General features: G+C 41.1%; 2 protein-coding genes across 2 annotated transcripts in view; one reads left to right on the forward strand and one right to left on the reverse strand.

The window, feature by feature from the left end:
* Positions 1-12,985, reverse strand: part of LOC148341911 (uncharacterized) — a 51,682-nt gene that overhangs the window by 14,432 nt on the left and 24,265 nt on the right. The gene's annotated exons all lie outside the window — the stretch shown is intronic.
* On the forward strand, positions 4,774-6,477 carry LOC148341912 (uncharacterized; the record flags this gene model as incomplete). The annotated part of the gene is made up of 1 exon (XM_088284096.1): positions 4,774-6,477. A coding segment is annotated over one exon (1,386 nt), but the record flags the coding sequence as incomplete, so codon positions are not given.

Genomic DNA, 12,985 nt, shown 5'->3' on the forward strand with positions numbered 1-12,985 from the left:
AGATGGAAATGACAGGAATATGATGAATTATCATGTTGTGATGGATTAAATTAGATTATGAATTAAATTACACATTTTTAGTCTGTGGATAATCCACTTCAAAGAATACTGACTCATTGGTTGAGGATAACGGGGTTATATTAGTTCAGTGGTTCTCAATTATTTCCTGTCACGCCCCCCTCTACCAAGAAGAAAATACATTAGCTCCCCCCACCACAATATTTTTACATTTCGTACTCATGTACATGTGCTTTGTATATTAATGTTGGATTGTCAATAAAATATCCCTTAACAAAGATAAATTGATTAAAAAATATATCATTTTGAGAACGACTATTGTGAGGATCTCGAAACTCAGCACTCTGTGGTGCGAATATTGATGGGATGATAAATATTTACTATACGTTTTTGTTTAGTTTTTTTTAACTTTATTAACATGAACAAACCAAACAGTTATTAATACATACATAATATAGAAAAGACAAAAAGAGCCAGGGGGATTTCAAACTAAAATTCTTTGTAAATAACATAAAGCAACATTTTTAATATGTTGACAATACATTTTTTTTTTTTATGTTTACAATCTGATTGACGTCAAACCGCTTCGTTTTGATGACGTCAGCCATTTCCGTGTTCCAGCCTGAGAGCGTCTGCTAAATTGCTCACGTAGCCATCGTCTTCTTTTGTTTGGATACGTAATGGTTGCAATACAACATTTCTGTTCATAGCTGCTGGCTCTCCGCCCGAACGCGGTTTGAGTCAGACTTCTTTTCAAAGTCGAGCGTCCATCGAAGCAATTCATTTTAGCGATTAGCGCGCTTAGCGCCTCCTTGCTCGCTCTGCTGAGGCGCAAGATAGCTTGGCGCGGGGCATTTCGGGAGCGGCGAAAGAAATCACTTCCGGGTCAACGAGCGACGGGGTGACGCTTTTTTTTTTTGTTAATCAGTACTGCGTGAACTCGGGGCACAAACAGCTTTGACAAGCTCAAACTCGCGTTGTCTGAGATCGCCTTTTTTGGTTCCAAAACCATGCAAATCATGTTCCCCAGGGTCCCACACGCCCCCCTGAGCATCGCACCACGCCTCCCCAGGGGGGCGCGCCCCACTATTTGAGAATCACTGTATTAGTTAGTTAAAAAAGAATAGCTAAATTATAGTTGTGTTCATGGGGATTGAATATGAATCATAAACAGAAGACAAAACCAATTGGCATTTGTAAAATATATGTAAAATATTAAGTTGGTGAGCTCTTATGGGAGACGGGGCGAGACGCGAATGGATTGAAGCTTCCGCCAGTCACCCGTCCAATAGTGTCACCACCACTCAGCTGTGCTGGGTGGCCGTCCTCGAGGGCGTGCGCCTCCCAGTTACTGACATCAAGCGAAACAGTCCGTCAATTAGAAACTGCTAATCTGTATGAGTAGAACCCCCGTTTTTGCATCGATGAAAGAAAATATTAGATTGGATGGAGAAAAAGAATTGTTACACTTGCGGGTTCAGGGGGCCAAGAGTGCTAATTCACCGGGAAAGGAAAAATGAATATGGGGGAAAAAAAATAAAATAAAACCGGGGGGAAGCAGCTAATGCAGCAGCCGACGCGTGCAGCTCATTGCGTCTGCTCTTACCGTTTCCGCTGCTCCTGGGCCAGGTTCTGGTGACGCAGTGCCACAGCAGACTTGTTGTCCGCACCGGCCGGTCAACAAGGTCACGTAACAGAAGTAGGGTGGTTATAGACATGGGTTGTGAGTGGGACGTGCTTTTGCTGTGGGGTCACTGGGTGATGAGTGGTCCAAAACGAGCCACTTCCTGAAATGTGTCAGCCTGTGGACCAGCGCCATGCCTGTCACAAAGAGGTCCACTAGCACGGGGGCGCCACCGCTACCCCCTCCTCCGACAACGCTTCGATGGCTTCCAAACGCACACTTGACGCCTCAACCCGATTGGGACCACATTCCACGATAGGGGTGCCCGCGGAGCCTCAGCATTTAAGGACCAGCAGGTCTTGGCATTCCGGTGACGATTGATGGACAACAGTTTTAGATGGTGGAACAAGATATTCCACGCTTTGCAAGTTCCTTCTGCATATCCCAGTGAGCAAAAACACTGTCACCCTTGTGGGACTCTTGACATTGGCCGAGTCACTGCCATGGTCCGAACCCACACCTGTGAAACACTGGAATTCGAGTGGGACTGAATTTCCAGAAGGGACTGAATTTGACTGTGCACATCCGGCGGGGGAAGCATATATTGTCCTCCGTTCCAGTAGACTGGGCAGCTCTGAGACCAGGGTCTCCATCCTCCCGCGGGGGGTACGTCCTTGTTCCTGCTCTGGTCTGCGCGGTGTAGCCGCCTCCACCCATTCAAACCACCAATTGGTCCTTTGCATTGAACACTGAGTTATGATGATTTTGTTTGTCAGGATGCATTCACCCAATTTCGAGGGTCAAAAGTGCGTCTTGCATTAGGATTATGTATTTGTGATGTCTACCGGTGCTGCCTCGCATGTGTGCCTTGCCCCAGAGCAGAGGAAACGCTATGAATTGTCTCTGTTCGCGGAGCCACAAATCACATTAACTATCGGTGCGCATCATCATACTAAAGATTTAGGCCCATTGGTGAAGACTTTTGGCAGAGTTAATTTCAGATGTAGAATACTCCATGTCACTAGCAGGGTGTGGTGTTTCAGCACCCATTCCGAATTCTTCTCTTATGGAACATTTTCCGAGTTTCTCGACACTATGGTAGATAGTGAATGGGTCACTCTGAAGCGAAAGCTCTGTTTGCGTCTCTGCCAGAGGGGTTGTGGACCCGGGGTCTGACTGATGTTGTGCTCTGCTCCACAGCTTCCCCAATTTGTTTTTGCGATATCTGCGAAAGTTTTTATATTATTGTGAAAGAAATTAAGTTTGTCATGTCATCATGTTTCAAAACTATGCTTACGGGTTAATAGAAGGTCATAAAAACATGGACCTCTTAAACAGGAAAACGTGAGTTCAGTGGTAACAGAGTTGTGTCTATGCTGGCAGTTTAGCAGGAAGCCACAAAAACAGATGCACGTCTTGAGCCGTGTTTGACAGGAAACCGTTTAGCTCGCATTGAACAGAAGTTTGACCCAAACATGTCTTGTAAGCTGAAACCGTTCGAACAACAGGAAGAGTGTGGACGGGTGTGATAAAGTCAAAGTGTTCATGTTTTTCCATTCTTTATGAGTTTGCATATTCAAATTGCTTTGCTGTGCTTCAATAAAACGCCGCACAGGAGCGGGAACGCTTTTCTCTTTGCCGGACTGCTCCTCGCAAGTGACAAAGATAATCTTGGCTGGGTGATTCATTTATGAAGGCTTTTCTCGTTTTTGACAAAAACTCTGACATATCTTGTTCAAGCAATTCCTAATGGAATGATTCAACCGGACTCTAAAAACTGTGCACACTGCGGCAAAAAGATCAATGGAGGTTGATCAATGTTCGTGAATAAAACACAAATGATTACGTTTTTTTTAAAATCAAGTACGTATTGGTCTTATTTATGACATTTTTACTGGCTCGGTCAATGAACCTCCGGTGGCCCTGCACTGTTTTGTGCACATGTGCATAGTTTCACCTCATCCAAACATTTAAAATACATTTAATGCATCCATCCAGGGTTGCACGGATCTCATCAGTGAACAAGCGCATGCTGCAAGGAATGCATCTGCATCTTTGGCTTGCTATGGGCTTAAAAAGGGAGAACGTCACAACCCCCTTTTCTGCCAACAAGTCCAGGAACATTTAGTTCCTGGTAATAAAGTTCCTGTGGCCCAGGTGGTTTGCATCTCATAGTTCCTGGTAATTTATCCAAATCACAATGATGATGTATCAGTGGGATGTCTTGTGTTACTTTGTTACTCATTACTGACACCCTATGGCTGTTAAGCATCATTGCAGTTCCAAAATAATTCAGTGAACTCTTAAAATATTTTGGTGTATCTTCGTCAAATTTGAATACATATTGGCTAACTTTAAACTATACAGTCATTATTCAAATATGTCAACATGAAAGTCAGAGTGAAAGTGTTGTTGCTTAATGCTTTAGTGTAGGAATTTTTACTCTTCAAACGTAATTTTGTTTTAAAATTTATTTCAAAACAGAAATTTTATAAAAATTAATAGGGTAATGTCGGAACTTACTCGCAGGATAAATGTCATTTTGGGTAAAAAAAACCCCAAACGTAAATCATACAATAAATAGCGACTCCGATTCCAGGGCCCCTTAAATTCTTTTAGGGATCCAGATTATAATGGAAGCAAAAATACCCACGATGAAACTATCTCTAAATGCAAAAAGAAATACTTGTAAATATATTTCACTTGAACGATTCCTATTTTATCAATGACATTATGTTGCGATGACCCCCAGTGGTCTGCATCAATATGTTCGGGTCCCACAACAGGTGTTCCATCAGACGCACACAATAGCCTGTGTGTGCTAACTTCAGCTTGCTTCCAGAAACGTCTGTGACTATGTCAGGAATGAAATCGGGCATCAGCCGCAACGTGCTTCCTTTTTAAATGCTCGTTTATCACCGTTGTGCTGCGAAAGGGCGGTTTACATCGTAGGACGTAATTTTGTGAAATGCCCCCATGGTCCGGTCCAAGTTGGGGTTGCACGCATTGCTCCGTGTGCGGCAGGCACAAGTCAAGGTAGCACAGTTGAAATAATATAAGACAAAGTCGCCGCCTGAGCTTTGACTTTACCAAACCAAATTTGTCTTTCTGTGTCCTACAGACGTCAGTGAATACGATCTCCGTTCTGTGAAAGAGGAGCCAGACTGACTCACATCAAAAAGGAGGAGGCGGAGGAGGAGATCAACAAGTCACCAGTGAACGTTCTCCCTATAAAGTCTGAAGATGAAAACAAGGATGAGAGTGAGGACAACAGAGGGGCGGAGCCTACAAGCAGCAGTTCAAGTCATCACGTGACAACAGAAGGTGATGAAGACCACTGGGGGCCATCACAAGCACAAAATAAGGACACATTATCAGACGCTCATGACGACGATGATGATGATAATGAGCAAACTAAAGGTGAAAGGGGATGTCACACTGACTCATTAACTTCAAAGTTGTCTTTTAAAGGGCACAAAAAAACACACAGTGTTGAAAAATCTTTTTCCTGCTCAGTTTGTGGCAAAAGCTTCTCTCAAAAGTTTGATTTAACAATCCACACAAGAATTCACAGTGGAGAAAAATCTTTTTCATGCTCAGTTTGTGGAAAATGCTTCTCTCAAAAGGGAAGTTTAACAGAACACACAAGAACACACACTGGAGAAAAACCTTTTTCATGCTCAGTTTGTGGAAAAAGCTTCTCTCAAAAGTCACATTTAACAAGTCACACAAAAACACACAGTGGAGAAAAGCCTTTTTCCTGCTCAGTTTGTGGGAAAAGCTTTTCTTCAAAGTCAAATTTAATAAAACACACAAGAACACACAGTGGAGAAAAACCTTATTCATGCTCCGTTTGTGGAAAATGCTTCTCTCAAAAGTCACATTTAACAAGGCACACAAGAACACACAGTGGAGAAAAACCTTTTTCATGCTCCGTTTGTGGAAAATGCTTCTCTCAAAAGTCACATTTAACAAGGCACACAAGAACACACAGTGGAGAAAAACCTTTTTCATGCTCAGTTTGTGGAAAATGCTTCTCTGAAAAGGCAAGTTTAACAGAACACACAAGAAAACACAGTGGAGAAAACCCTTTTTCCTGCTCAGTTTGTGGCAAGAGTTGCTCTCGAAAGTCTGATTTAATAAATCACACAAGAACACACACTGGAGAAAACCCTTTTTCCTGCTCAGTTTGTGGCAAAAGCTTTTCTTTTAAGACAAATTTAAAAACACATACACGATTACACACTGGAGAAAAACCTTTTTCATGCTCAGTTTGTGGTAAAAGCTTCTCTCAAAATTCAAGTTTAACAATCCACACAAGAACGCACAGTGGAGAAAAACCTTTTTCCTGCTTAGTTTGTGCCAAGAGGTTCTCTCGAAAGTCGTATTTACGAAGCCACACAAGAACACACAGTGGAGACAAGCCATTCAGTTGCAGCGTTTGCGCTAAAGAATTCTTCACTAAACGTAGTGCTGAGAGACACAATTGTGCTGGTGAGAAAAGCAGCGATCCTTGAAGCTTAAAAAAAAGAAAACAAAAAACTGAAGGAACTGACTCTTAGTGGTAAGATGTAAATGTGATTTTGAATAAAATATGATAAAATTGAATTTTGCAAAGATCTTTTATTGACACAAAGCCAATGTGATCAGTGCCAGAAGAACCATTGTGTCTGAGTGAGGATGAGTTTTTTTGTGTGTTCACATCAAACATTATAAATAAAATTAATTGCCTTTGCCTAGAACAACATTTGTTAACGTTATGCTTTTCAGTTGTCTTTTTAATCGTACTTAATGGAAAAGGTGTGAGAAGAAACTGTGCTTATGAAATTGCTGCCTTGCACAATCATCAATAAAATCACTTGTTCCACTTTCTCAACTGGCCTTCATTACGCTGTGAAAAGGTGAAAAACTGAACTCGAAATTGAACTCGAAAAAGAACCAGAAAGAGAAACGCGAATAGTCCCGGTTTCTCTCAAAGGTTTTGATTTGTCAGGAGTTGGCAACTTTATGGCGACTGGAGTCAGCGCTGGTTTTCTCGCTGTGTTTGGCTGGCTCGTATATGTATGGTCCATTAAACAAAACTCAAACTCTTCAAATATCCCCTCACATACATTTAATATTTCGCTTTCTGAATAAATTTCTGACTAGCTAAAACCTCTTTCCAGGTTGAGCTCTATCAAGCGTTTGGGGCTTGTTGCTAAGCAGAATCTTACTTCGGAAAAAACGTATCATTTTGTCAAATATACTAAATATTTTTGTTCATGCTCTATTATATTTTTTATATATTGGATTATTTTTATAATGGAATAGGGAAATATTAAAATTGGCAACCACATACAGACCTAATTCAATTAATATGAAATATAAAACATTTTATAACTATTGAACTCAATGAGAAGAGTCCTAATCTTGAAATAAATATTGAATTATAAAAATGACTAATGTTTTAATTTCAATAACCCGACCCCAGATGAGCGGCAGAAAATGGCTGGATGGATGGAATAATTTAAATTGCATACATATTCAAATGAACAAATATGTTCAGAAATATTCAAGAGTGAAATAAAAAGGTTTAAATTAATATTGATATAATTTTACATTAAAATAATTGAATAAATATTGTAGTATTACATAAGAAAGCTTAAATATACATTGAAATAAATAAAAACAAAAGTTGTGTATTTTTAAATGGCCTAATTTAGATATGGGAAGTAATTCTCTTGATGAAACTATGAAGGGATTTGAGCTCACAGAAGTGACCAGTCTTGGTTCTGAAGTTCCGATGTAACCAGATACTGCCCTGAGAGAAAATAGGCCTGAGCATTGTTTATGGTGGGGGCAATTCTCTCGCCAGGTCAGTGACCTTCCAGGGTATGGAAGTAATTTAAGGTGGTCACGAGTAGACTGGTCATATCAACGGGGAGACGCATCTGCTCTCCCTCTGGGGGACTTTTGGAGGGAAATCCCGAAGACTAGCGGGATGGGAATGCATATGCAACAAGGGAAAATTAGATATTCATGTCCTATTTGGGCATTCCCTATAAGAAGGGAATGTCTGAGAGGGGGCTCGCATGTTTTTGGGGAGACTTCTTTTGACATCAGCATGTGACGAGAATAAAATCTTTCTTCTTTCTTTCGTTCTTTTCCATCACCAATCCAACCTCTCCGGAAGACAAAATATACGACATATTGAAAGAAAAATAATACTCAAATATTGAAATAACTATAGAATTGAATTAATAAACAACAAAGAAATAAATACCTCCTGGAAAATATCATTACTTATCGACATTTGTCAAAGCACAACATTTCGATCAGATTGAGTTCTTTCTTGCACATTCTTAAGCAATCATAATTTATTTACTTTTACTTTTTAAGTTACTTCAGTGCATTTCACACCTGTGCCTTCAGTGAAGTCCTACTTTGTCCTACTTGAATGAATCCCCATCAAAATACCATCATTTATGACACCACGGCTGGACAAATAATATCCAGAAACACACTTACGCACCACTGAGTGAGTGTTGGACGATATAGCTTCTCTTGAAAGGTCAGACTTGAAAATGTCCTTGCAAGTGTATCTGCAATTAAATCCACAGGACCTTTTCAAACTTGTCTTTATCTTCGGGTTCATCATAAACAAAGGTGTTGAATACCTCGATGGCCTCGATTCCGGCATTGGTTCGCAAAAGGGCTATTTTTCTTTCGTCTGCTCTGTTACCGACTCCCACGGCGGCAAGGTAGAGCAGGAATTGTTGCTTGAAAGCCCGCCAACTCGCGTCCACATTTCCCGTCATTTTCAGCGCTTCTGGTGGCCTTACGGAGTCCATCTCGCGTCAGTCCTTTTCTTGACCCGCGACCTGGTACCATGTAATGTTCTGGCTTCTATCTTAAGAAGTCACGCAGGTAACGTGATGCTGCAAGCTTGTTTCTCTTTATTTACTGACTTGCATTCTCGTCTATGTGCAGACACACGAGTTCGTCTGGTAACTAAACACACATCAGGCAATACTGCCAACTAGTGACTAATGATATAACTGCTATCATTACAGTTACTGTTGGGTTGGGTCACCGTGGAAATGAGAAGTAGTTAGTAAATCAACCTTTAAAAGCCAAACTTACGCCAATGCATGTTCGTTTTTTGTACTCAAGAAAAAAAAGGGTCAAATGAAGACTCAACAACTGATTAGAGTTCCGATATTTAGTTTCTTACATTTCTGGAGTTTAGGAAATAGTACAAAGACAGATATCTGGGCGGCTTTTTCTTAATCTCACGAGAAAACTGCACTCGGGCGAGCACAGTCGAAAAATGTGAACCATCTTTCAGCCCAGCTTCAGTTTTTATAGGAGTTTTTTATGTCAAGGGTAATGTAGGTTGAATCGGTCGTCCTCGCTCCCTCCCACGGCACGGGTCCACGTCCAAGGGAAGGTCCTCCCCAGGTTAGTCATCGTCTGGATAGTTGATTCCCGTCTGGTCCCCAAGACTGGCACGCCAAGGCTGGCCTTCTCCGGCGGGCAGTCTCTCCGTCGCTCTCCTCGCTGGCATTCCTCTGTAATCTTGTCGGTGTGCATGTGTACGTGTGTATGTGCACGTGTATGTGCAGGTGTAAGTACGTGCCTGTGTGTATGCATGCGTGTTCATGTGCTCCGATCTCCAATTGTTATGTCTTTCGGAATGTATTTTTTGCGATAATGTCTGTGTGAGTCCTCCAGTGCCCAATTTGGTATGTTTGCATCTCTACAGCCAATGTGGAGAATGTGCTTCGTCGTATTTGTCCATGAAGTGCTGTGAATGCAAGTCATGGAAATGCTATGTGTGCAAATTTGTTCTCACTACTGAGAATTTCAATAAAGTTCACACATTTAAACTAAGTACTATAAATTTAGCATATGAGAAAAATATAATAAATCAGAAAACATCAGGACTACAATCCCAGTTATTCTTGTGACCCGTGCTTCTAGTTCCATTTGATAAATGCTTCTTGTTTCATCAATGTTTAACATATTCCGTAAATATGAACCTGCTAAATTAAATAATTGACCTACTGTCCTGTAAGTGATTAAAATAATGCCAGTAATCGTAATACAATCCTTTAATCCCCGCCGAAAAATATTTTACCATCAAAATGAAAACGCAACCTGTGGCCACAAAAAATGCATGCGGCAAGAAATATACTATGACCCCCCCCTGTCAACCCCACCCCCTAGTGGGGTTGATCCCAATCAAAGTTATATGAGCCAACAAAAAGTAACAAATTAATTAGTGCCGTCCCGCAATTAAATTTCTTAACTAAATAATCGCAACACTACCGTCATTAATTGCACTCAATCACCTTTTTTTAACTTGTTTGTGAAGCTTGTATCAGTCACTTGAATAAGATATTGTAATTAACGTAGACCCACCAAATTTTATATCTATATCTATTTCAATTCCCAGACTGTTGTAAAAGCTTTCTTTGAATATAATCTAGACCAGGGGTGCTCACACTTTTTCAGCATGCGAGCTACTTTCAAAATGACCGAGTCAAAATGATCTACCCACTACAAAAATGCAAAACATCTATTTATTTTCAAATGTATTAAGGATTATTTGTACGTACAATGTATGTTGATGTACCTTACATAACCAAATGAGCCAATATTGCAAAACACACATAATTAACTATTAACATTTTTTAAATTAACTGAGTTTACTTTGATGACTTGCACTGAATTGAATCAGCCAGGGATGCATAGTCCGGACAGTAGCTGCTGATAGCCAGCCTCAAACACACTTCCAAATGTTCATCAGTCATGGTGGAACGGTATTTGGACTTAATGATCTTCATGTAAGAAAAGGCTGACTCACATAAATAAGTGGAGCCGAATAATGCAGTCAAAGAGATAGCACATTTCCTCATGTTAGGGTACTTTTCCTCCGTGAGTAAGTTCCAGAACTGTCCATGAGCTCTCGACTTCAGTTCAATGTCGGTTTGTAGAGTCAAAATCTCATCTTCCACTCCAGAAGAGTTCATGTGAAACAGTGATGCAATGTTTGATGCGAGTGAATCAACCTCAACATCTTCCTGAAAAGGATAGCACATGAATGTAGCAACTGGCTCGAGCAAAGAAAAGTCTTGAAAGCGTTTGTTAAATTCTGACAGACAACCGGTGATCTGCTCCGTGTAGCGTGCACTGTCAAGTTGCTCACAGGCCTTCCCTTGCGTCTCCAACTCTGACGCCAGGTTCTGGAAATTTGCCAAATCATGGTGCTGCAGCTTTGTGGAGAAATGTTGCATCTTTCATTTGAAAGCGTGAACTGAGCTGATCATATTGGTCACTGTTTTGTCTTTTCCTTGCAGCTCAAGATTAAGGTCATTCAACAAGTTTGTCAGATCGGTTAAAAATGCCAAGTCTAACAGCCACTGGCCGTCATTTAGCTGCTTGTATTCTGCATGTCCAGATACACGGAAAAACTCCTTAATCTCCGGACAGAGCTCTCGAAATCTTTTGAGAAATTTCCCACGACTAAGCCATCTCACGTCAGTATGTAGCAACAACTCAGAGTGGTCGCAGTCAGCCTTCTCCAGATGTGCACGGAATAACCGTCTTTGAAGAGATCTGGCTCGAATAGAACATGCGATCTTCGTTGCCACATCCATGATCTCTTTCATGTTAAGCATTTTAGCGCATAGCGCTTGTTGGTGGATAATGCAATGGTAATTCAAGAAGTCTGGGAACGCATCATCCTGCCTGCACTTGGCAATAAATCCATTCACACGCCCAACCATTGCAGGTGCTCCATCTGAGGTGATAGACACCAATTTGTACATTGGGAGCTCAGTTTTCTCGATAAAGTTTTTAAACGTCTGAAATATGTCCTCTCCTCGCGTCTGTTCTTTCATGGGAAGTACTGTTAATAGCTCCTCTTTTGCAGTGATATCACTTAACACCATGCGAATGAAAACGCACATCTGGGCTGTGTCACTCACATCCGTAGATTCGTCCAACTGCAGTGAGAAAAATTCACAATTTCTGATGTCCGTCCACATTTGCTGGGTTAAATCCTCGGCCATGGCATCACAGCGACGTGTAACTGTATGTCTTGACAACTGCAGAGCTTTGATTGAAGATAATATCTCTGCCTTATTTTTAAAGTCCCGGAACAATGAGTCAGCTGCTTCAACGAATGCCTCTTTTACCATCTCTCCGTCTTGGAAGGACTTCTTGTTTTTAACAATGGCGTGACACACCCGGAACGATGCTTCGGTGGCCGCCTTCGCTTTTGAAGTATGTTGTGTGAAAAATGACTGCTGTCTTGTCAACTGGGATTTTAGTTCATTCACCTTTCTCTTTCTTAGCTCGCTTTTCAGCGGGAAGTCGTTTTCGTATCTTTCTTGAACAGTCCGAAAATGCCGCTCCACATTTCCCTTCTTTGGTACTGCGATGATAGAATGGCATATGAGGCAAACGCACTTCGAAAATGACATTGTGAAAAAAAAGTCCACCTCCCATTCTGTATGGAAGTGATATGTTTTTGCCTTTTTACTTGGTCCAGCTCCTTCACTCATTTTAGTGACCATAAACTTTAGCGAGGGCTTAAAATCTGACACAATTCGCCGACTAGCTTAGCACTTTGCGTCGTTGTTTACGCATGAGCGGTGACCTAAAGGTCAAAATTCAGTTGTTATCTGACTGGTTGTCCTGTATGTCAATCAAGTAACGGGGATGGATGATAGGCTGACATCGTAAGTTCTGCTGCACTTAGAGCCGTTGTTTGATTTGATTGGTCAACAGAATGGCAACATTCAGTTGTCATCTGAATGGCTGCCTTGTATATTAATCAAGTGACGGCATTGATGCTAGGATGATATTTTTTTAATGTCACGCCGCGATCGACCAGTACCACCTCCGCGATCGACCGGTAGATCGCGATCGACTTAATGAGCACCCCTGATCTAGACAGTGGCATCCTCACAGGCATTGCCCCGAGAAACAATTTTCCAACGTATACATTTCGTTGTGCCGATAATCACCACAATCCAGCAGTGTTGGTTCGCAATAATGTCCGAATGATATCCAGCTAATATGGCACAATGTTAGAATTTGGCTTTGCAAGATGGGCAAATTATTCCTGAATTAAAGAAAATGTAGTTCACCGAGTTCAAATATCTAACTGTTTAGAGATTATAAATTAAGCCCTGAGCTAATGCTCCAATTTTGACCGTTTTTTGGCAAATCTTCAAAGCAAACCAAATGAAATAGTAACCATTTATGATAAAATAAATAAATAAAAATCCCAAACTAGAATTACGCAGATACCAAATTAAACCATTTTTTACGGGAAGAATAGGTGCTCTCCAA

This window comes from Idiotropiscis lumnitzeri, chromosome 2, assembly GCF_059441095.1.
Source record: "Idiotropiscis lumnitzeri isolate Australia: NSW breed Sydney's pygmy pipehorse chromosome 2, RoL_Ilum_1.0, whole genome shotgun sequence".
NCBI classification, from domain to species: domain Eukaryota; kingdom Metazoa; phylum Chordata; class Actinopteri; order Syngnathiformes; family Syngnathidae; genus Idiotropiscis; species Idiotropiscis lumnitzeri.